Below are 22983 nucleotides of genomic sequence, written 5' to 3' on the forward strand. Positions count from 1 at the left end.
AGTCCCGCCTGGGGTCCAAATCTGAACTCGCCTTCCCCCACCCCAGGGGAACACTGAGGAGTTTGGGGCACATGGCCCTGCAGCAGGGTCAGGGCCGTCAGGTCAGCACCGTGACTGCCCCTCAGCCCCAGCCAACGTCACGCACCAGTCAGGACCCTTGTCCCAGTGGGGCTAGGACCGCAGGGTCCTCCGACAGCTTCTGGCCCACACGCAGTTAGACAGCAGTGCCCTGACATCTAAAGCGGGAGCCTTGTAGCTGAGCTGTCCCCTAAGCAGCCCCCTGCTGGGGTCCTCCCCAGGCAGCCCTACTCTCTTCCAGAAAAGGGGATCCCACGTGCTCCCAGGGTTAGGCCTGCCCAATATGTGCGGCCCTAGCCCAGCCCTGTGTCCCAAGAGAAGCCCCCACCCAGGCCTGTGCTGTCAGGAAGGACAGCCACCTCCAGGTTCCAGCCAGCTCCGGGAAGGGACAGGGGTGTGGAGAGAGGGGCTTGAGAGGACTGGACAGCTGGCCAACCACTCCTCCGGGCACTTACAACCATCCAGGGACGAGGTCTGACTGGTCCCAGCCTCCACTCCCCCCTTTCAACAGAAGTCCTCAAGTGTCCCAGGCCCGTCCCACCACCGCAGCCCAGGCCTTGGGACAGGTGAGGCAAGTGTCCCCAGCGCACAGGAGCTCCGCTCAGTGCCCAGCCCGGGTCACGGCACTTAGGAGGGCTCAGCCTCTGGCTGGTGCTGCCCTGCGGTGGCCTCGTGGGTCTAGGGGCACAGGGGGACCTGGATCTTTGGGGACAGAGGGCAGACTGTAGCAAATTCTAGAACTTCAAGACAACCAACCCCTCCCAAACACATCCCTCCCCTGCACACCCCTCCCCTTCTCCCCATATATCCTCTCCCCTGCACACCCCTCCCCTTCCCTACACGCCTCTCCCCAAGGCACTCACACAGGAGGAAGACTCCCCCCTCCTGTCACCCTCGAGCAAAGACGGGCCACCAAGCTAGCGGGCCCGGCACCTGTATCCTGGCAGAGAGTGTCAGGACGGTGTCAGCTCCCGCCAGCTGAACTCACGTCCCCTCCCCGAGTGTTCCCACTGCTTGGAAGGCGGCCAGCCCCTCCCCTGGAGACCTCCGGTGGCCCCAGGGACCCCACGGAGCTTACAGCGGACCGTGCCTGCCCCCAGCAGACTGCGCTTCCCGTGTGCCGGTGTGTGGAACTGCCCAGAGATTCGGGCAGAAGGGCTGGCGGGGTGAATGAGAGCTGGGGGTGAACCCCGCCAGGTGGCAGGCCAGAGGACACGGGGCTCATCGGTATGTTGGGTGGCACCTGGGTCAGCAGGCCAGGGCCCGGGAGGCGTCTGCAGAAGGCAGTGGGAAGGCTGTTCACACAGGAGCCCAGAGCCCGAGAGCTGACCAGGGCAGATTCTCTAATCAGACACCGTTATGTAATTAGGAGACCGGAGGTGGGACCAGAGGTGGGAATAATTACCACTGTGTCAGAAACCCAGACACCAGAGCAGGGAGCAGGGTGCTGTCCCTCCCAGGGCACCCGAGCCCTGTGCTTGGGAACTGAACCTGAACTGAGGGCAGAGGTCAGAGGCAGGGGTGGGGTCCCGGGGTGGCAGGAGCTCTGCATTCTGAGGACATCTGCCTCAGCAGGACAAGCAGCGGATACCCCAGCTCCAGCTCCAGCTCCAGCCCCAGCCACGGGGTCACTGCCCTCTCTGGGCCTCAGTTTCCCCCTCTGCAGAGGAGGTCCCGAGTCAGGGCTCAGCTTGCCTGTGAGCAGAGGAACAAGAAGGGACAAGGCCTGGCAAGAGGCCCTGCAGACTCCTGGCCCAGGAGCAACCAGAAGACACATCTGAATTCAAAGACACCAGTAATCTCTGATTTTCTCCCAAGGACCTGGCAAATGACATTTCCCTGATCTCAGCAGAGCCTTGAGAAACACAAGCCAACATCAGGAACATGTGTCTAATTATCACTTTATCCTATGTTATTTTAGTGCCTTTAGAAAAAATGCAGTTGACGGAGTCTGTCTGACTTCAAAACAAGGATGCTGTTCACGTAGGCCGAGGGCCTGGGGTCCAGAAGCAGGAGACTCGCTGCCCCGGGGAACGCGACATCAGAGAAAGGGCCGGAAGGCTGGCGTCTTGCTATCTCCACAAGCCAGCCAGCTCTCCCGATAGCCTGGAGACACGCGGCGACGGCAGCACCCTGGAAAGCCCGGGTCACGGGGTGGCGGCCACCAACCCACTGGGGCCAAGCAGGGGCTGAGCCCCCACATCGCAGCACAGTGACATCAGCCCAGGCGGCCGTCACGGGTGCTATGGCTGCGCCAAGAACGTTCCAAAAGCAGTTTGCTGAACACCTGACTTCCAGGCAACACAGGACCCTGACAGGCACGGCTGCCGGCGCCTGACTCACCACCCCGGCAGAGGCTGCCAGCACCGACGCCCTTCCGTGCCCAAGACAAAGGCCCCGAAGCACCACCGAGGCCTGCGACTGCACGCAAGCTGGCAGAGAGGCTTCGGGGCCGGCGTCAGGCTCACGCGTCACCGTCTGCCCAGGACCAGACCCGGGCCCATCCTGGCGAGCTCCCTGCAGATGGCGCCCCGGCCCATCCTGACACGCTCCCTGTAGACAGGGCCCAGCAATCTGCAGTCCAGAGATCCACGTACCCGACAATGACCCGAATAGGAGCCGGCCCTGGCGGCCTGCCTGCTTGCGGTGGTCTCACAGACCCTGGGGGCCACGCATTCACACCGACCCCTTCCTCCTCACTGCCCCCCGCCCCGGAGCAGGCAAGCAGGGTTGCAAAGAAGGCACAGTGAGGGACACGGAGGGGATGTGCTGTGGGCACTTGTGAGTCGGGGTCCCGAGGAACCCCCCCCCCCCCCGCTGGACACCACGTGTAGACCCTGGGCTTAGTCACCTGGGCCCACACAGGCCCACCATGTCCTGCCCCTCACGCATCCACTCATTCATTCATTCATCCGATGTGCTGCCACCAGGCTGCGCAGTCCCGGGTGCCGCCGACCCAAGCGGTCAGAGCAAACGCTGCCCTGGAGTTTCGATCCCCGGGAAAGAAAGCACAGAGGACACGAGGAGGAAACATGGGGCAGGGCACGTGCAGGAAGGGAGAACGCAGGGTGGCGCGGGGTGGCGTGGCGTGGAGGGGGACCCTCTCCACCACATAAGGAAGCCCAGCCCGCACACAGCTCCTGCTCAGAGCTCTGCTGTCCCCTCTCCTGTGTCAACACCCCGCCCCAGTCTCCCCACGCCCAGCGCTCCCCCGCTCCACCTCACGAGCGGTGTTGGACTCTGGACGTGCACCCTCTATTCAGCTGGGGGTTCTGAGAACCCTGGTGCCCAGACCAGCCTCCTGGCCGAGTGCACCTCCACAGATTCACGTCTTCCTGGAACCTCAGAACGTAACTGTATTTGGAAATGGAATCTGTGCAATGAGTTAATTAAGCTGAGATCATACTGGAGGAGGGTGGGCCCCGACCCACGGGTGCATGTGAAGGCAGAGACAAGGAGAGTCCCCAGGCGGCCAACCAGCCTAAAGACGCCGGAGTCACTGGCAAACCGCAGATACCGGAAAAGGCAAAGAAGTCCCCCCACGTGGAGGTCTCTGGAGCAACATGGCCCTGCCAGCACCGACCCGACTTCCAGCCTCCCAGGAGAGAATACGCTTCTGGAGCTTGAAGTCACGTGTCTGGTAATCTGTTACCTAGGAAACAAATTCAGCGGGTGCCTCAGGCAAGAGTCCAGCCTGGCCCAGACTTGTGGGGAAAACACACAGCTGTATGTGTTTGGGGAATGTTCGTTATTCGGCGATCAGAGCAGTTGCTAACTGATACACATGTCCACCAAAAGAATGGGACAGCATCCGTAGCAACAAGAAGGGAAGAGAAGGAGGGGGGTGTTTAAGGGGGAAGGCAGATCCAGGTGGGTCACGGGAGTGCAAAAGGGGGTCTTGAAGATTTCTGGCTGGGGGCCAGGGGAGGTAACGGTCCCTTGGCCTCCTCACCAGGAAAGCTTCAGAGGTGAGCCTGGGGACAGGGCAGGCAGGGCCCATCAGGGAAAAGGGACAGTCAGGGGCTTGGAGAGGAGCCCCTGGACTCGGAGGGACCTGGCCTGCAACGGGCTCACTGCTCCAGCCTGGCACTGTGCTTCGGCGGCATGTTCTCTGTCCCCTCCCCCACTGGTTCTGGTGCTGTGCACCTGGACAATAGGCACGGGGGGGTAGGGACACCGGCCAGCTCTGTGGGGCCCACGGTGCGCCTAGTTGGGGACGCAGTCCCCAGCCAGCGCTCCGCGAGGGCCCTGAAGGCAGGTCCCAGAGCCGTCGGCCCACGCGCCCGAAGCGCACAGGGTTTAAGATGCACAACCAGTACTGGTCTATTCCGTGTCTCCACCTAAAGTCACCACCCAGTAACTCACGCCCATTGCACACACGGCAGAGCGGTGGCTGGAAGCTTCCCGTCCCGCTCAGGTCAGGCGTCCGGCCACACCCGGGGGGCCACATCTGGGGGGCACACACGGGACTGGAGCTCCCGTTTCCAACCCCACGAGCCCCAGATCATCTGAGCAGCAGCCGTCATTGGGGTCCGGTACTCTGCTCTGGAGGGGGACATGTCCCCACACGTTTGAGGTTTCTCAGCCCATTTCCTTGGGGTGAGTCCTGAGGTCGGCAGAAGGGGCAGCCCTCCCAGCCTCCCTCCGGCCTCTCCCTTACCCACAGCTCGTGCTCTCAGAGCGGCCGAGGGGAAGGGCCTGATAAGGGCACGAGGGGGTGAGCAGGCCCAGCCGTGGTCAGACGGGGCTTGCTGCGGGACCAGGAAGGAGATTTTCTCCTCAGACAACACTTAAGAGCCTTGCGGCCACTGTCACCAAACGCAGACAACACAGAAAGGCGTGATGGGGAAACGCCCAGGCATCTGCACCGTCTCCCGGGCGGCCAGTGCCCTACTCCGTTTTTCCCAGCAGTTATTTTATTGCAGAAACGAGTTTGTCACAAATACCACTTTGTAAACAGCTTGTCTCACGTATGGAGAACTGGTTTCTGTGCTGAGAACAAGACCGTACCGTCCCTTAGGGCCTGGCGGTCCTGGCGACATGGCCACGCTGACCTCTGGCTGAGGGGACTCGGCTGCCACCTGCAGCCTCTGTGGTCTTATCTGTCCCTTCTGTGTCCCGTCCCTGTGATGTGTCCACACCGTGTGCTCTTGTGCGGAGAAGGGGTCCAGGATCCGATTCCATTCAGCCATCCGTTCCTGGACAGGCTCGGCGGACACTGCTGAGCTGTCTGTGAGTCGTGAGCACGGCGGCCACGCCACTAGAGGTCAGGGACAGATCAGCCACAGGACCCAGAGTGCCTGGCGCCCGGACGCAGAGGCAGCACGCCCAGGCTATTGCCCGCCTGTGAGGGGCGCTGGTACCCAGGCCCGTCCTGGGCCCAGAGCTGCCGCCGCGGGGGCCCAGGCCTCTGAGCCGCACATCCACGAGCTCGGGGCCTCTGGCCGGAAAAGCAGCCCCCTCCACATCTTCGAATCAAGGGTTTAAGTCTGATTTCCCACAGTCCGGCCTCCAAACCCCGGGCTTCTCACAATAAATACCCATCCTGCTCCCGGGTCAGCCGCCGCAGGGCGGGACCAGGCCTCCTCCCAGCGTCCAGGCTGACGGACAGCAGCGGCCCTGCTCCCCTTAACCACAAGAGCAGGTGGAGGGGAGCAACCTGGGCTCGGGGCCACAGCGGGGAGAGGGCCGGGGGAGCGGCACGGAGACAAAACGGGAGAAGCAGACAGGAGATGTTCCATCCGAGCCCCCGGGAACCGGGAGGGCGGCAAGCGCCCCCCAAGCACGGAACAACGTGGCCGCGTCTCAGGATCCTGACGCCTGCCGGGTGGTAGGTCGTGCCATCCCGGTCGGCCAGCCCAGAAAAGCCCAAGAGCAGCCTGGAAGGAAGCCCGCAGGCCCACTGCCCGAGGTCACGCCACAGCTCATCCTCACGGTGGGCACTGCCGCCGGGTTCAAGGCGATGACAGCAGGGGCGGGTCCTCGGGGCTCACGGCACGCCTCCGGACCGGGTCAGAGCTGGCCGCCACCGTGCAGCTGCATCTGCTGGGCCAGCTGCTGCCCGACGGCCAGCAGGGGGCTGGCCCTGTAGGACGGACTGGCCAGCAGCTCCTGAAACCGGGCCCTTTCTTCCTCACTGAAAGAACGGAGATCAGAGCGGGTCAGCAAACCCCCACACGCCTCGGTGTGGGGTGTTAGGAACAGGCGTCGGCACCGCCTCCCCTCAGCCACCCCACACTCAGGCACCTGGGGTGGGGCTGGACACTGGAGCGGGTGGGCCAGGCCAGGGGTTACCCTGGGACAGAGCACCTGGGGCCTAAGGGTCACCACGGGGAGGTGGCGGGGGGGGGGGGGGGGGGGGAGGGGGGGCGGCGCTAGGAGGGACTGTACGTGCCCATGGGTCCGGGACACCGGCCCCTCCTCCAGGGAGTGGGCTCTGGGCCCCCATCCCAGCCTTCGTGGGGAGCTGCTACTCAAAGCAGGAGGAAGCTGACAAACGTGGGGAGGCAGAGCCTGCCCCCGGCCTGCACAGGCGGCCTTACATAAGAGGCGCCCTCCCCCTCCCCGCAGCTCTGCCGAATCGGCAGTCACGGAGGGGCGGGAGCTCCGCACCCGCCAGCCCGAGACCGGCCCTTCTCGCAGAGGGCGCCGTGGCGACAGAGCTGCGATGGGAGACGGGACGGCTTCCTCCGGGGGTGGGGGTCCGGGGCCCCCCGAGTCCAGGTGGTGGCTGCCGCTCTCCCCCCCGCCGGTCTCTGAGCCCAGCCAGCCACTCTCAGATGCGCCAGGGCCAGCTCGAGTCTGGTGGGCACCCCTGGGGGACGTCACCTCTGCACGGAAACTAAGGGGACCCGGTCCGAAACCTCATGATGGCAGTTCCAGAAGCAGTCTGGGCAGGGGGGGGAATGTGCCACAGCAGGAGCCGCCCGGCCTAGGGCAGGTGGGGGCAGGACAGGCAAGGCCAAACCTCAAGGTGCCTTCCTGGCTGTCGTCAGGGAGACCGTCCCCTCTGGACCGACTGCCCCAGCCAGGTGTCCGCTCCCGATGCCCGGGATGGCCGGGGGCTCTGGGCTCCAACGAGGACCCCCTAAGAGCTGGCAGCGCTGGTTCTGGTAGCTTCCGCTCCCTTTGCTGCCCACGGAAAGGGCTCCCCGGCCCAGCTGGAAACAGGCTGCTGCACGCCAAGCGGTCCGCGGTGCCCGAGCGGACACGGGCTGGACGCCGGACAGCACGGGGGGCATGACGGGAGGAGAGGGGTGGGAGCGGCGGAGCCCCATTTGGGAGTGGGCCCTACTCACAGGAGCTGGAGCCTCTGCGCGGCACTCATGCGGCTCAACTCGGCGGGCCGGGGCCTCCTGCTCACCCTCACCCTGTTGGGGACACAGAGAAGCAGGTCAGCGCGGGCGCCCTGGACCCCTTCTCACCGTGGGGCTCCCCACAGGACCCAGCGCAGCCCACCTCCCTGGGGAGCCGGTACCAAGAGACACGTCTACGTGGCGGGCAGCAAGAAGGGCGAGAAAACCAGAGCCCGGAGCCAACACCTAAATTTAGCGTCTAGACCAGAAGGCCTCATTCTTTATTCATGTTTTCTGATAAAATATGAATGAAAGACCTGTCTCCTGAGTCCCAGAGAGCACCTGCACCCGCCTCTCCTCTCGCTCACGCTGACTCGAGCGCCCGCTCTCAGGCAGGGCCGCCAAGACGGCCACGTGCATCCCCAAGGGCCCGTCCCAGACTCCGAGCCTACGGCCAGGCTTTCCCGAGTCACCCTCCGCCCCAGGCCACCTCGGCTCTGCTCCTCTCGCTGCTGACCCTGCGTTCACCCAGGAGCTGGCCCCTCGCAGAACGGGCTGGCATCCCAGGCCTTGGGCCCCCCCCCACTGGCCCCCCCCACCCCCCGTCTATAAAATAGTAAAATCCACTGATGCTTCCCACAGCCCTCCAGCTCTGTCAGCAGAGACACATCGGGGAGTCCCCTCGGTGCCCGTGGGCCAGGTGACCCCCTAGCAAGGTGGGAGGCCAAGATGGCCACCGAGCCTCAGGGCACGGCTAGGACCCCGGTAAGCAGCTCCCGGGGGGAGGCTCCCGTCCTGCGGACAAAGGCAGACAGGGTGAATCCCCAAGGCCATCGGGGTGAGCAGAGCCAACACCCCAGCACAAACCCAGCCAACCCCTCAGTCCTGTCCCCTCTGTCCAGACAGGTCCGGGCCTTGGTCTGCTTTGAAATGACCAAGGCAGAGAGCTCGTAGAAGGGCAGACGCTCACTCGTGGCGTCCGAGCTTGGTTCTGGCTGCAGACCGAGCAGGGCAGATGGTGGCTGGACTGAGACCACCCCCCACCCCCGGCGGGAATGCTGTGCGGCTCAGAGCACACAGCCTGCTCGCTGCTCAGGTACCCGCACAGGTGACCCCAGCCTCACCAGCACTGCAGGCAGTGGCTCTGGACAACGGCTGACCCAGGACAAACCTTGGGAAAACCACTGTAGCCCTGAAGCCTCAGTTTCCCTGTCAAACAGGCAAACGCTTTCCTGGCAAACTCCGGGTAGCCAGGCCTGCAGTCCCAAGGCAGGTGACCCCCGGCACTGGTGTCCGCCCTTATCGCTGCCACTCCCCTGCCACGGGTGAGCCCACAGGGCACGCCCGGCCCCCAGGGGCCTCGGAAACCAAGTGTGTGGAAGAAACCCCAAACGACGCCGGTGGGAACACGCAGACTCCTGCGTAAACCCACAGCCCAGCGGGCAAACCCGAGTCCGCCCGCGGGGGGGGGGGGCCCCAGCGGAGCCGTGTTGCCGCCTCTAGCCAGCTCTCCAGCAGCAGCCGCCGGCCCGGGGCCGCTCCGGGGTAGTGGCGGCAGCGGCCTCAAGACGTGGCCAAGACCACCCGGACCCCACGGAGTCCCGCGGATGGGCGGCCTCGCCCCTGTGCCCGCTGGCCCGGTGGCTCGGCTGCATGGGGCTCCCCACCCGGTTCGTCAGAATGGAAAAGACGACCTTCACCTGACACTCTCGTCCAGAGGACTGAATTCTAGAGAAGCTAACCTTCCCGAGGAGCAGCAGGACTGTCTACCGTCCGCGTGCCGGCTCGTGTCAGGAGCCCTCTGTGGCGCCCACACGGATGGAGGCTAGGACATGGCCAGGGGCAGGCACGCTCCAAAAGCCCCGAGCCCCGGGCTCCCTGCCGCCATCGCCCCGGGAGGCCACATCACGGATGTGGAACAAGCTTGGAGCGGCCCGGGGCCTCGGTCAGGGTGTCCCGGCGGGTGCCTGGGGACCCCTGCGTTCAGGTCTGGGTGTCCAGGGTGCCAAGGCCATCCCCACAGCACGTCCTGTCCGACCCGGACTCTGGGACTTGCCCAGGGGGTGGGGACAACAGCAGTCACGGAGCCATCTGTGCCGTCCACAGTCTCTGAAGTCACCCACTGGGGGGACCTAACCCCAGCGGCACGGCCTCCTCCCGGGCTCCGAGGAATCCGGCCACGGAAGGCCAGGAAGAGGCCCGGACGCTTCCTGTGATGAACGCTGATGGGCTGGGCCTGCTCTTGGCGAGATGGGGCTGGGGGCTCCCGGCCAGGCACAACCGGGCGGGAGGGAGTACAGGGACCCAAGGCAAAGCTTGCGGCTGCGGGCGGGGGGGGGGGGGGGGGTGAGCGCCATCACCTGCGCACGCCAGACAGCGCCCCCATCCCGCCCCCATCGGGAGAGGCACGCAGAGCCCTCCTGAGCCCTGCCCCACGGGCCTCTCCCTTGGCTGACCTTGGCCCGGACCCTTTCGCCGTGACAGGCCAAGAGCAGGAACCTGACAGCCCTCAGGGAGTTCTGAGTGCCAGGGAATTGCTGAGCCCAAGAGCGGTCCTGAGGTCCCCAGACTTGAGCCAGTGTCAGGAGTGAGGACGCTATTAGGGCGCCTGGCTGGCTTAGTCAGTGCAGTGTGCAACTCCGGATCTTGGGGTTGGGGGCTTGAGCCCCACACTGCATGTGGAGGTTACTTTAAGAAACAAAAAACGAAGTCCTGTAAACTGTCCCTGCAACTTCACAGGAACACACTGGGGTGTGCACGCAGACAGATTTCCTCGTTCTAGCAGCAAGATGGACGGCAGCCCCCGGCAGAAAGGCTGACTCCAGGGCCGGGAGGAAATGCCCCAGGTGAGCCCGGAGCACGTGTAGACCCAGACAGGAAGGAAGTGCCCGAACAACACGACGCCACCTCCATGGGCGTGTCGGGGGGGACACAGGAGCCACCCGAAGGGGCTCCCAGCGGCCAGAGCCGGATCGGTCCCAGCGAGAGGGAGGGCGTGTTGGGTGACAGCCCACGGTGCAAAACACACACGCACGCGTCCAGACTGACATCGGCAGACGATGCAGGCACGCTCTGATGCGCAGACTGAATTTCTTCTCCGGAGGAGGATCCCACGTCGTCTACGCGGCTGCTCCGTCCCCGGGGGGCCGAGCCCACCTCCCCACTCCTCGGGCGCGGGCTCCGCGCGGCGACTCCCTTCCGCGGGGGGCGGTGCGGGGAAGGGAAGGAGTCGCGTGGATGGGGACAGCCGGCAGACGCACCTCCGCCGGGTGACCACGGCCAACATCAGCGGTGACAGGCCGTGCCGATGGCACCCGCCCGGGCCGGGTGGGAAGAGGCGGGCGCTTCCCCCCAACAAGCCGCGACCCCAGTCCAGTCACGAGAAGCCATCATGCCGCTCCCACTGGGGGACATGCCCCCAGATCCCTGACTCGACCTCCTCGACACCGTCAGGGTCATCAGAGAAACTGTCACAGCCCAGAGGAGAAGCAGAGGGATGGGATCAAGGTCACGTGGTGTCCTGGACGGGGGCCCCAGGAAGGAAGAAGGACATCAGGGGAAACTGAGGAAACCCGAATAAACCATGGGGTTTATCCAATGGCTATTTTAAGTGTATCACTTATATATCAATATTGGTGTTTTGATTGTGCCCAAGGCACCACGTAAGAAGCTATTAACTGGGAAGCCGGGCGTGAGGGACGGGGGAAGTCTCGGTATCATCTCCTCACTCTTCGGTAAACCTAAAACCGTTTCAAGATAACATTTATTCAAACAAACACACAATTCCCTGGTGTCAAGACACACCTGAGGAGGGACCGTGACCCCCAGACCAGCCGGGGACCTTCCTACACCCAGAGGGCTGAAAACAATGTCAGCCACAGCAGCCGAGGCCACACGTGCTCCCCGCTGGGCCGCCGGCCGGGTGTTGGTGCAGCTCCCCGCACCCGGGGTGAGCACACATTTCAGATGAGAAAACTCAACGCGGGGGAAGGACGCGTGACTGGGGCCACGTTTGTTATCAAGAACCAGGGTGAGGTTTGCATCTCGGGCCATCAGCTGTGATGGCCACCCGACTCCTTGCCGGACAGAATGCTCTAGATGCTTCCATCCCAGGAGGTGGCCTGGGAGCTTCCGGCTCTGCAGCCGAGTGGCCCTGAGCACATGGCCTGACACCCCCCACCCTCAAGCCTGTGAGCGGGGAGGGGACAGCAGAGGGACTGGCTTCTCTAGAGCACGCACAGCAGGGCGGCAGGAAGCGCTACCAGGACGTGTGCGTCTCGGACGGGGTACCAGAAGCAGGGGGCACGGTGCCAGGCTGCGTCTCTGGGGAGCGAAGCAGAGGGCACACGGGGAACAGAGCCCAGCAGCGGTACAGGAAGGACCCCCCCCCCCCCCCGCCATGCAGCAGCCCTCCCGGCGAAGCCGCTCTGAGGCCCAAACGGCCGGCAGGCGCCCCTCCTCGACGTGCTGGCCAAGGGAGGCCCCACCACCTGCGGACCTCGCGGCTGGGTCCGTGGAAGCAAGGGTTTCCGCATCAACAACCGGGCCAGGCCCCTCTGGGGCCTTTGCCTGCCTACCCCTCCCCTCCGCCGTTTCTTCTCCCGCTCCGACCCCCGGCCCGGCCTCGCAGCCTCAAGTTCCCGAGGCAGCCGCACACGGACGCTCACCCTGCAGAACGCGGCCGCTGGCCACCGGCCTCCAGCTCCAGCAGCTCAGGGAGGGCGTCTTTCAGGGGCTGCAGGTCCCCCACCACCACCGTGGCCCTCCGTCTCCGCTCTGCCTTGCGCTTCTGCTCGGCCAGCTTTATGGCTTCAATCTCTGGGGAAGAGGAGACGTGAGGTCAGTGAGAGAAGCAGAGAATGAAGAACGGGCAGCTTCCTTCCTGCCAGCACCCCGTCCCAGAGGCACACTTCCTAATGGCAGAATGACGAGACTGAGCCGCAGGCACGGAGGCCTTCTCCTTCTGGAAAGGGACACTAGCACGGCGGCCTGTGCCTTTTGGGGGCAGGAGCAGGGATGTGCGGTCAGAAGTGGGCAAACGGACGAGGATTTAAACAGCGAGTCACCGACGGCAGGGCCACATCTCCTGTGCTCTCCAAGCGCCTCCTGGGACCGGGAGGGAGGAAGTGCGTCCCCACGTAGGGGAGTTGATATTGTGGGGCCCCAGGAAGCCTCTGCACAGAAGTCGTTTCTAGAAACTGCAAGCACCCGCCTACCAGGGACAAGCACTAAGGGAGGCTCCATCCACAGACACAGGAGCCGGCCCCCTCCGAGCCCACGGCACTAGGGCGGCGCCGCGCACCCCAAAGTCCCTCGGCTGTCCGGGGCCAGCTCTGAAGAGCCCGCCCCGCCTGCTCCAAAGTCAGAGACACGCAAGCTGCCCCCAACCAGGCTCCCAGAGAGCCCAGGGGCCCCTGGGGAGTGAGGCTGCTCTCCCTGGCCCCAAGAGCCGGGCTCCGGGGGACAAGGATGGCCGCCCCTCAACGCCCCGGACCGTCAGGACCACAAGGGGACAGGTCGGTGCTTCCCATCCTGCCAGGGAGAGGATAAACAATTTACTGAGGTCCCATCAAACCAGGCGCCGCTTCTCCGGGAGGCAAACATCCTAGGACGGCTGCAAAGGCCAGGGCGGGCGTGCTGACAGACCGGCGCCGGGACCGAGGGCAGCAAAGCACAAGCCCAAGGCTCCGGGGAAGACACCTACACACGGCTGCACAGACGTTAGCAAATCCGAGTGGAAGTGCTTTAAATTAGTAACACGTGTTAACTAGCTGGAGCGTGTCCAAGGCACACAAGGATGATTCGACGCAGGGACGTCTGCCGGGGGGTCTGCAGCGGTCTGCTTCAACAGAAAGGCCACCATCGCTATAAGAAATGCCAAAAGGAAGATGCAAGAATTTACTATCCTGGGGACACCTGGGCGGCTCAGTCGGTTAAGCGTCCGACTTCAGCTCAGGTCACGATCTCACAGTGTGTGGGTTCAAGCCCCACGTCGGGCTCTGTGCCGGCAGCTCGGAGCCTGGAGCCTGCTTCCGATTCTGTGTCTCCCTCTCTCTCTCTGCCCCTCCCCCACTCACTCTCTCCCTTTTTCTCAAAAATAAACATTAAAAAGTTTTTTTAAATTAAACAAAAAAGAACTCGCTATCCGCTCACCATAAAAGTTATAATAGAGCCATGAACGGAAGGACATTCTCTAATTTGGCAGGAGATTATCTACCAGAAACCTCATATTCTCTGGCAAAACATCAGAAGCCCCCACACCAACCCGTCATGCACCTAGGGAGGGTGGGCAGCAGTGAGAACCCATAGGGCAGAGCTCAGCCGGCCCAATCAAGCCACCACAAAGCTGACAACAGACTCAAACTTCAACAGCATTTTTAACTGAACCTATGAAACTAATTCCAAATCTTATTTTAAAAAAAAATTTTTTTTTAATGTTTATTTATTTTTGAGACAGACAGAGACAGAATGCAAGTGGGTTAGGGGCAGAGAGAGGGAGACACAGAATCCAAAGCAGGCTCCAGGCCCCGAGCTGTCAGCACAGAGCCCGACGCGGGGCTCGAACTCACCAGCTGTGAGATCATGACCTGAGCCGAAGTTGGACGCCCAACCGACTGAGCCACCCAGGCGCCCCCCAGATCTTTTTTTTTTTTTTTTTTTTAATTTTAAGAGAGACAGAGAGAGAGCAAGTGTGCACACTCACACAAACAGTTGAGGGGCAGAGAGAGACAGACAGAAAATCCCAAGCAGGCTCAGCGTGGAGCCCAATGCAGGGCTTGATCTCAACCAGGAGATCATGACCTGAGCCAAAATCAGGAGTCGGATGCTCAACCAACTGAGCGACCCAGGCACCCCCAAATCTCGTTTTTAAAAGAACAACTGAATGGTAAGAGTAGCCAAAACGTTTTTTAGAAGAACAAGCAACAAGACAGTGGGCCTCCTGGACACTGAAGCAAACTGTGAAGTGACAGAAATCCCAACAGTATGGCGTCACCGGGCAGGTGTGAAGGGCAGCCTTCCACCTGCTGTCCCAAAAACTAAGCAACAATGAAACACGACAAATAAACAGAAACGTAACGCCAGAAAACACAGGCGCCAGGCACTGATGTGCACGCGTGCACGCACATACACACGCACGAACACACACACACACACACCCCAGGTAAATACAAAAAGGTATGCGACTTTAATCTTGCACCACCAGCCGGCGGTTACCCCTGTATGGAACTTGGCAGTGAATGCGGTCTTCGGCTTTGCCCGTGTTACCTAAACGGTTCTGTAACTTTTTTACGTGGGGCTGAAACATTACCTTATCCTCAGATTTGGGTGCCCTCTCATTCCAGCCCGGGGGCTCAGGGAGTGAGAACAGTGAATTTAAGGGGGTGTCAGTTCCGTGCCAACCGGCTCAGCACAGGCGCTCCAGGCTGGCAGCTCTTGGCAGGGGCGACCTCGCCGCCGTCCCCACGGTCCCCGCCCGGCTGGCTCTCCCCTGCTTCTGCACTGAGCCCCAGAGTCGCTCCCGTCTCCCAGCCAGAGACGGGGCCGCACAGGGAGGGAGGCAGAGGTGCCTCCCTCCCACCTGGAGTGTCCTCCGAGGCCTGGACCCTGCATGCCCTCTTCTGGCATCGAAGCCACCCTTCTTCCTTCCAGGCAGGTAGGTAGCGGCCTCCCCTCCCCCCACGGGCTCCGCCATCTTTCTACCTAGGCTGGAAACAGCCCCCTTGGCGGATTTCTCTCCAAGGAAACCCTTCCGGGGGTGCTGGGACCCGACAGACCACACACTGACGCTTGTCCCCAGGAACAATCTCACGGCTGGCCCACTTACAAGCAAAGAGAGACAGGAAAAGGTCCATTCTACCAACTATGTGGTCTAGAGCAGCAGGTTCTGAGTGTTTTGGGGGTAGGTAGGAGGCTCCTCCTGCCCCTACCGCTCCCCCTCGGCTGGCTCTGGAAGGTTCCCAGAGACTGACACTCCTTTATCCTAAATGGTTTAATTTAAAACTAGCCTGATGGGGCACCTGGGTGGCTCAGTCGGTTGAGCAGCCGACTCTTGGTTTTGGCTCAGATCACTCAGGGTCATGGGATCGAGCTCCGCACTGGGCTCCGCGCTGAGTGGAGCCTGCTTGAGATTCCCTCTCTCTCTGCCCCTCGCATGCACGCTCTCTCTCTAAAATAAAAATTTTTAAATCACTGGGGCACCTGGGTGGCTCAGTCGGTTAAGTGTCCGACTCGATTTTGGCTCAGGTCACGACCTCATAATTCGGTGGGTTCGAGTAACGTGGAGCCTGTGTGGGATTCATTCTCTCTCTCTCTCTCTCTCTCTCTCTCTCTCTCTCTGCCCCTCCCCCACTCGCGCAGTCTGTCTCTCAAATCAATAAACTTGTCAGGAGAATGAACAGGAAAGTCACAGTCTGGAAGAAAATCTGCAACACGTGTACATGACCCAGGGCTGGCCTCCCGGACGTAAGAACAATTCTTGGAGCTCAGGAAGAGAAGGCAAAGAGCCTCACGAAACCACACACGACCGGACATGCCGTGCAAGCGGGAGTGGCCGGTGAAACGCCCGGTGGCGGTAACGAGCGCCAACGCCACGAGGAGCGGCTGACACCCTGCCTGGCACTCGGATGCCGCCGCGCCCTGGCAGAGCCGTGGCGCAGGCGGAACGCGCCTCCGCGGCCGGCGGGAGCATAGATGTACAACCACTCTAGGAAACGTCTGGCAGCTGCTTCTTAAACTAAACATACACCTGCCCTATGACCCCGCGTTCCATTCCCAACTACTCATCCCAGAGAAATGAAAACATATTCCACAAAAAGACCTGTGAAGAATGTTCACAGCCTTTTTCACGGTAGCTAAAAAGAGAAAAAGACCAGGTGTCCATCCGTAGGAAAGTGGGCAGCAAAGAGTACATCCAGATAAAGAAATCCTTCTCGGCGACAGAAGGGCACGGGCCATAGCTGCGCTCAGCAGAGAGGACTCTCAAAAACACCACGTGAAGCAAAGAAATCCAGACACGAAAAGAGTACGTCCTACGAGATTCCACGTACGTGACGTCTAGAGCAGTAAAATCTAGGGAGACTCAAAAGAAATGACACAGGGGTCACCTGCAGGGTAGTCGAGAATGCGGAGCGAGGGGACTGCGTGGGAAGGCGCACGGGGACTCGCCGGCGACGGTGGCCTTCTGTGTCTCAAAGGGACTCTGGTTGCACATGTGTGCGCACTGGTCACAAATCGCTGCCTGGCCCTTCACTGCACCCAATTTCACCTCAAAATAAAAATGAAAACCCATCAACAGACGCTGAACCATAGAACTATTTGGGAGAAACTGTGCTGACGTCTGCCACTCAGGAACGTGCACAGAATGCGGGTGGTGGACAGACAGACAGAAACGGACAGACGAGCAGACGTGGGAAAGAAGAAGTGTCCACGTAAAACCAAGGTGGTGGTTTCAGGTTTCCCCGTAACATTCCCCCTGCTCTTGCGTGACATTTTTCATGACACAATACTAGGTAAGACCGAGTGGGGTGACGTGGGCACCGCCACAGCCCGCCGTTCCTGAACAAAACTGTGAGACAAAGGAGCTAAGTAACTCAAACTCAAAGAAAGAAAGAACAGCGTGTTAAAACGACAAGAACTGAGAATTCAGACCCAGAGAAAGTGGAAGAAACAAGCGAATACGGGAACCGACTCCCGGGACGGAAGAGATCGGAGACGGGCGCAAACACAGGACAGCGACCAGGGGCTCTGATGACGCGGGGCCTGCAGCCCTTTGCTAGTGAGGGCAGAGATCGGACTAGAGAAGATGTTTCACGGGAAACTACAGGTGGCCAAGACCGACCCAAGCAGTGAGACAAAGACACCAACCAGCACGGGAAGAAAATTTTAAACATCAGCTCAACGCTGCAGCCCAGACACGTGCAGGGTCCCGGTGGCCGCCGTCTATCAGTTTTCCAAATCTAGTACACAGAGGACATTCTGTACGTCTCCGTGCCAGGAACCGTGACAAAGAAAATCAATGAATGAATCACTTCCTTAAGGAACTTCCCCAAAGTGACCAAAAAGTAAAATAATTGTGGGAGAAACAGGCAAATTTCCCTAGAAAATTTAAGAAGTATATTTTCTTTAAAACCTTCCAGGAGGGGCGCCTGCGTGGCTCAGTCTGTTAAGCATCCAACCCTTGATTTCGGCTCAAGCCCTGATCCCAGGGTCAAGGGCCCAAGCCCCACTTCAGGGTCCGCAGTGACAGCACAGAGTCTGCTCCGCCCTGCTCTGCCTCTCTCTCCCTGCCCCTCCCCCGCGCACGTGTGTGTCCAGACACACGCGCTCGCTCTCTAAAGAAACAAAAGATACTTCCAGCGAAAACGAATTTTAACCACGAGAGAATACACAGGGTATCACACATTATTTTCAAAAGTCAACAGAATCACACTCGAAAGGTGCAATAGGAAACAAATTGCAAAGCAATCCTCACAAGAAAACCTTCAGAAGAGCATCAGTGAGCACTCGGCACCACGAAAAGTAACCCCGTCTTCCAAAATGCGACCGGTGGGCAGAGAGGCACCGGGTGCGGCGAGGCGGCCGCTGGAGGCCCTCAGAGAGAAGGACCGCGCGGCCGCGGCCCGCAGAAAAGTCCGGAAGGTCACCACTGGCGGGAAGGTGACCTCACGGACACCCTGAGTGGCTCTGAGGTGACACACTCACGACACGCGGGATCGCTTGCGTGCTGACGAGCCGACGCCGCGAGGAGCCCAGAGCGGCAGGTGCAGGGACGACGGGGACCGTCTGGGGGGGGCGTCAAGCCGGGAGGCGAGGGAGGTACTTACTCTGCAGCCACCTCTCACGCCTCAGCTTCAGCTTCTCCTTCTTGGGCAAAATGACCCGGGCGTCCGCACCTGGGGACAGAGCACATGGGGTGAGTGGAGCACGTGTCGGGAGGGAGCCCTGCAGCAGTGTCCTTCTGAGGCCGCAGGCGGGCCTCACCAGCGAACCCTCCCGCCCTGACTCCGGGATGGCCCCCAGGACGGGCCACCGTGTGGCCGTGAGGCCCAGAGATGCCACACAGCTCACGAGCAGACACGCACTTTCTGGCTAGGCAGAAGCCTGTGCCCCCGAGCCGCACGGGCCCCGCCGTTTGGAATTTCCCTGCACAGGCGCTGCTCAAAGCCAAGGGGTCTCAGGGGAGTCCAGTCTAGGCAAGAGGTGGTCCCACATCTTGTCACCAAATCCGGCCACCGTAGTGAGAAAAACCCACTTCTCTTCACACGGCGCCTCCTCTGGGGGCCAGCTGTCCCCTCCCCTGCACTGGCTCCTGCTCCCCCAGCTCCGGGCCTGCCGGCTGTCCCACCACATGAAGACTTCGCCCAGCCTGGCCTCCCCTCCCTCGTCCCCCAGGAGGGCCTGCACATCCCCATTCTGTGGGCTATACTGTGTCCCCCAAATTCACGTGTTCAAGTCTTAATCCCCAGGACCTCAGAATGCACCTGTATTTGAAGACACATCTTTAATGAGGCGACTGAGGGAGAAGGTAGGGTGGCCCCAGTCCAACGTGCCTGGTGTCCTCCTAGGAGATCAGGACACAGACAAGCACAGGGACGATGACGAGAAGACTCGAGAAAGATGGCCGTCTGTGCGCCCAGGACAGGGGTCCCGGGGGGAGCCGGCCCTCCCAGCATCTCAACCTCCACACTGCGAGGGAGTATGATGCTCGGCGTCTGGGCGGCCTGGGTGCGGTGTCTGCTCCAGCCGTCGGAGCCACCCGCGCGGCCTCCTTCTCGGAAACAACGCAAAGCACCGCGTTGCCACCACCAGCCGTGTGGGAGGCCCGCCTGCCCACGCCCCCCAGGAGCTGCGGAGCCAGCCCTGGAGTTGCCAGGTGCCCAGGTGGGGGCAGGACGGCCCACGAAGGAAGGGGGCAGAGCTGTGACACTCCTTCACTAATTGCCTGAAGAAACCTGCTGCCCTTTAGGGCACATCTCTGGCAGCAACCCTATGAACGGGCCCCGTTTCACAGGACAAGAAACCCAGGCTCAGAGGAAGGCTCACAGAACTATGAGTGTGACCGGAAGGGAGCGTGACAGCTGAGCCCATCGGGCCAGCACCCCGGGGACCACAGTCCTGGAGGGTCCCGGAGACACAAGACTGGAATAAACCCTGAGCCACATGGGCACAGGTGAAGCTTCGCAGAGAGCTCAGAAATCACACACGGCCCTGGCTGCAGGACACGAGGCTTCCCGGGTCCGTCTTGCTGACCCCAGGGAGGCCCTCTCCTCCTCGGCAGGTGGACAGGATGGGGGCAAGACAGAGGAGCCCCTGCCCCCAAAGCTACATGCGGGGGGTGGGGGGGTGGCAGAGCTGACGCCACTGGGGCCTGTGCCACGCTGACCAGACGTGGACTCCCAGCTAGACGAAGATGGCCAGCCCGTGTCGGCGGAAGCCACGTGTAGCCCCGAGGGTGTGACTGCTGGCGTGTCAGGTGGGGCTGGGACTCCCCTTCTCCGGGTCCTTCCTTCTCTAAGGGCAGGAAATGGGCGGGGCCGGGACTTAACCTGGGCCGCAGGACACCCCCCAGAGGAGGGACCTCTCACTGGGTACCGAGCCCCTCAGCCTCCGCATCCTCAAGTGAACAGTGGGGCGAAGAGCAGGTAACTCTCGGCACGATCCGTAGATTTATGACACAAAGCCCGAGAGATGGTTGTCGCCCTTTTGAAACTCTTCCGACCAGGGAGGGGAGGGCTGCCTGACCTGGGGGCAGCAGCAAAGCACCACTGCCAGGCTCCGGGAGCAGAGAGGACGCAGCCTGCCGGCTCTCTGCCCCACGGCAGGGCTGTGGCGTGTGGGAACGTGGGCTGGAGGGCGCCGGGCCAGGCAACGCCCCACGCTGCAGCCAGGGTCTCTGCCTCGGGCCTGCTCTAAACACAGAGCGGCCTCCAGGCTGGCTCCACTGCCTTGGCCTCAACAGGCCTCCCCAGGGACAACGCGGCGGAGCCCGGGGCCTGTTCCACACGGGGCCGGTGCCGTGGGACACGCACATCTCCCAATTTATCTCCACTCCATGCAGATTTTCCTGCTATGACAGCAGATCCCTGATGCCACTGCCACAACAATCCGGAAACAAGTTCCGTCAGACAGACTTGTCACCTCAGGAACGTGCACAAACCCTGTAGCCCGAGACTCCCGGGAGAATTTAATCCCTTCTCCAAGACTAAGACCCTGCACGCCGTGGCCCTGTGTCGAAACTCCCGGACGTGCTGGAGCTGACCTACTTTTCTCTTCACCGCCCTGACCCCTTACTCCCCTGGGGAGCAGAGGCCCCGTGACTCGTCAGTCACCCTCAGCAGCTCAGAATGGGGTGGGTGTGAGAGGGTGAACAGAGGGGCTGCACGGTGTGGACGCCCAGGACCAACACTGCTCCAACCAGCAACCCCCACCCGTGTTGCGCCCGGCACCGCACCCACCATGGGGTCCGGCCGCCAGGCGCGAGCCTGATGCGAGGCAGGGAGGGCATCTGTGCAGCCTCGTGCAGGCGTCAGGGGCCTCTGAGGGTGGGGGGTAAGAGGTCCACACGTCCCACTGGCATGTCAAGCCACAAACGGGGTAATGACGGTGCCCACTGTGGGGTCAGGGGGCATCTGTTTGGGGCATGAGCCTGGGCAGCGGAGGCCAAGTGACCTGCACATCCAACAGGCGAAGGCAAGAGGGCGGCCTCCCAAGGAAGCATCTGACGGCGGGGCATGTAGGCAGCTCGCCCTCAAAGGCTCAGGGAGACACCTTCCCCACGCTCCTACAACTTGCTATAATTTGAAGTAACTTCAAAATAAAAACAAGTCTACGACCAGGGAGGACTGACTAACTCGTGGCCACGCTGCATCGGGGCCCCCACCCTGCTCTGCCCCAGGAGCCTCCGCCCGGCAGCCCGTCCCCACGCACTGGGGAAACGGGAACCAGACACACGGGCCCTGTGAGACGGCCGAGCGCGTGGGCAGTGAGGTCCCACAGAAGCCACCCGGAAGCACTGGCAGAGGGCCCCACGCGCCCAGGAGGGACACGGATGCTGCCACACTGGGCACGGGCGGCAGGGACCGGGACAGGCGCCACAAGCCCTGCTCACCTCAGTGTCCCTGCCGGGCCCCCCCACCCAGGGCATCCGGAGGGTTCCAGAAGCCCAGACCCCCAAGGACCGGGCAAAGTCCGCGTTCTGCACTGCGGCTACAGCCTGGACCGAGACCGATAAGAGGGAGGGCGCGGGGGCCGGTGGGCCAGGCGGACGGGCCCTGAGGAGAAGCCGCGAAAGCACAGGCTTCACAGAGAAGGTGGGATCTGGGGCGTCAGGGCTGCCTGCGCAGCCAGAGCCCGAGACCGGGCGAGGCAAGACGGCTGCCCAGGTGCACCTCGGGGTCCCTGGACGCGGTCGGAGCCGGAGCGGAGGCCACCTCGGAGGGTGTCTCTGGGGACTGTAGGAAGAGAGACAGGTCCTGGCAGGGGCGGGGGACCTGGCTCCGTGCCAGCCTTGTTAACGGAGATTCTCAAACACACGCAGGGGAGGGACACTGCGGAGAACCACGAGCGCTCCAGCTGCCCCCACTCCCAGCCACCTCGGTCACTTACGGCAAACCCCAGACACACCCTCTCCGGCAGCGGCTCTGACCCCTGCGCCCAGGTCCCTGCGGTCGGTGTCTGCCCATCAGAGTGTCCCCGGGGCCTGAGCCAACAGCTGTGGAAGGGGATGCCCCTGAACATTGGCACCACGGTCCGTGGGGGACACACCCCAGGAGAATGGGCTGAGATGGGTCTGAGGATGCCCAGGGGGACACAGAGGTGGCCTGTCCGGTCCACTAACCCCTGAAGCCCTCACCGCTCTCCAGTCCTAGCACCAAGCCCCTGCCACGGCCCCACACCGGGATCCCCTGGGCTCAACGCTGGACAGGCCACCCTCACCCTTCTGGGTAAGGACACCTCTTCCAGGCGGACGGGAATCCCAGTCAGGCCAACGGTGGCCCCACGGCATTGCCGAACTGGGTTCTCCTTAAGGACACACTGACAAGGCCTCTGCCACAGGGGCCAGCGACCCGGGGTCTGCTCTGCTCTGGCTCACGGTTACCCCCACCTCACCTCTGTCAGCCTCACTCCTGTGCCGGCGGAGGTTAGAGGGTGAGGCCCTACGGCTGTGCTGTTTCACTGAGGGAGACGCTGAAGCCCAGGGGCAGGGCCTGCCCTGAACCACGCGGAGAGAGCCCGACGAGCACGTGCCGTACCAAGGCCAACAGGCCCGAGTGCGGCGTGGGCGTGGGTGGCCCCGGTTCTGATCCTCGGGACGGAGTAAGCAGACCAAACATCCAGTCGCCTTCTCCGTGCAGAAGCTCTCTGTGACCCACGACGGCAGAAACACCAGCCTCAGGAAAATGGGGCTGGGTGCGATCACGCCGGCCTCTCTGGTGTCCATTAGGGGGGTTAAAAGTACCGCATGCAAGCCTGGGCCCCAGTCCCTTCCAGAGCCACGATCCTGGGTGTGCCCTGACCTCCAGAACCACCTCCGCCAGAGTCAATGCTACAGCTGCCTCTCCGAGGGGGAGAGGTGTCCAGCAGCATCTCTGACGCGTGACAAAGGGACAGC

The 22983-nt window shown here is 62.2% G+C and overlaps 1 protein-coding gene across 3 annotated transcripts in view; it reads right to left on the reverse strand.

Moving 5' to 3' along the window:
- Window positions 1–4976: 4976 nt before the first annotated feature.
- SLX9 (SLX9 ribosome biogenesis factor) overlaps window positions 4977–22983 on the reverse strand; it is a 35896-nt gene continuing 17889 nt past the window's right edge. For all 3 annotated transcript variants that reach the window (XM_078452677.2, XM_078452678.2, XM_078452679.2), the window contains exons 3-6: window positions 18197–18265; window positions 12041–12191; window positions 7377–7448; window positions 4977–6214 (exon numbers count right to left, since the gene is read on the reverse strand). In XM_078452677.2, the coding sequence (XP_078308803.2) occupies window positions 6091–6214; window positions 7377–7448; window positions 12041–12191; window positions 18197–18265 (416 nt within the window). In that variant the 3' untranslated portion in view covers window positions 4977–6090. The remainder of the gene's footprint in view (window positions 6215–7376; window positions 7449–12040; window positions 12192–18196; window positions 18266–22983) is intronic.

This window comes from Panthera onca, chromosome C2, assembly GCF_046562875.1.
Source record: "Panthera onca isolate mPanOnc1 chromosome C2, mPanOnc1 haplotype 2, whole genome shotgun sequence".
Taxonomy (NCBI): Eukaryota; Metazoa; Chordata; class Mammalia; order Carnivora; family Felidae; genus Panthera; species Panthera onca.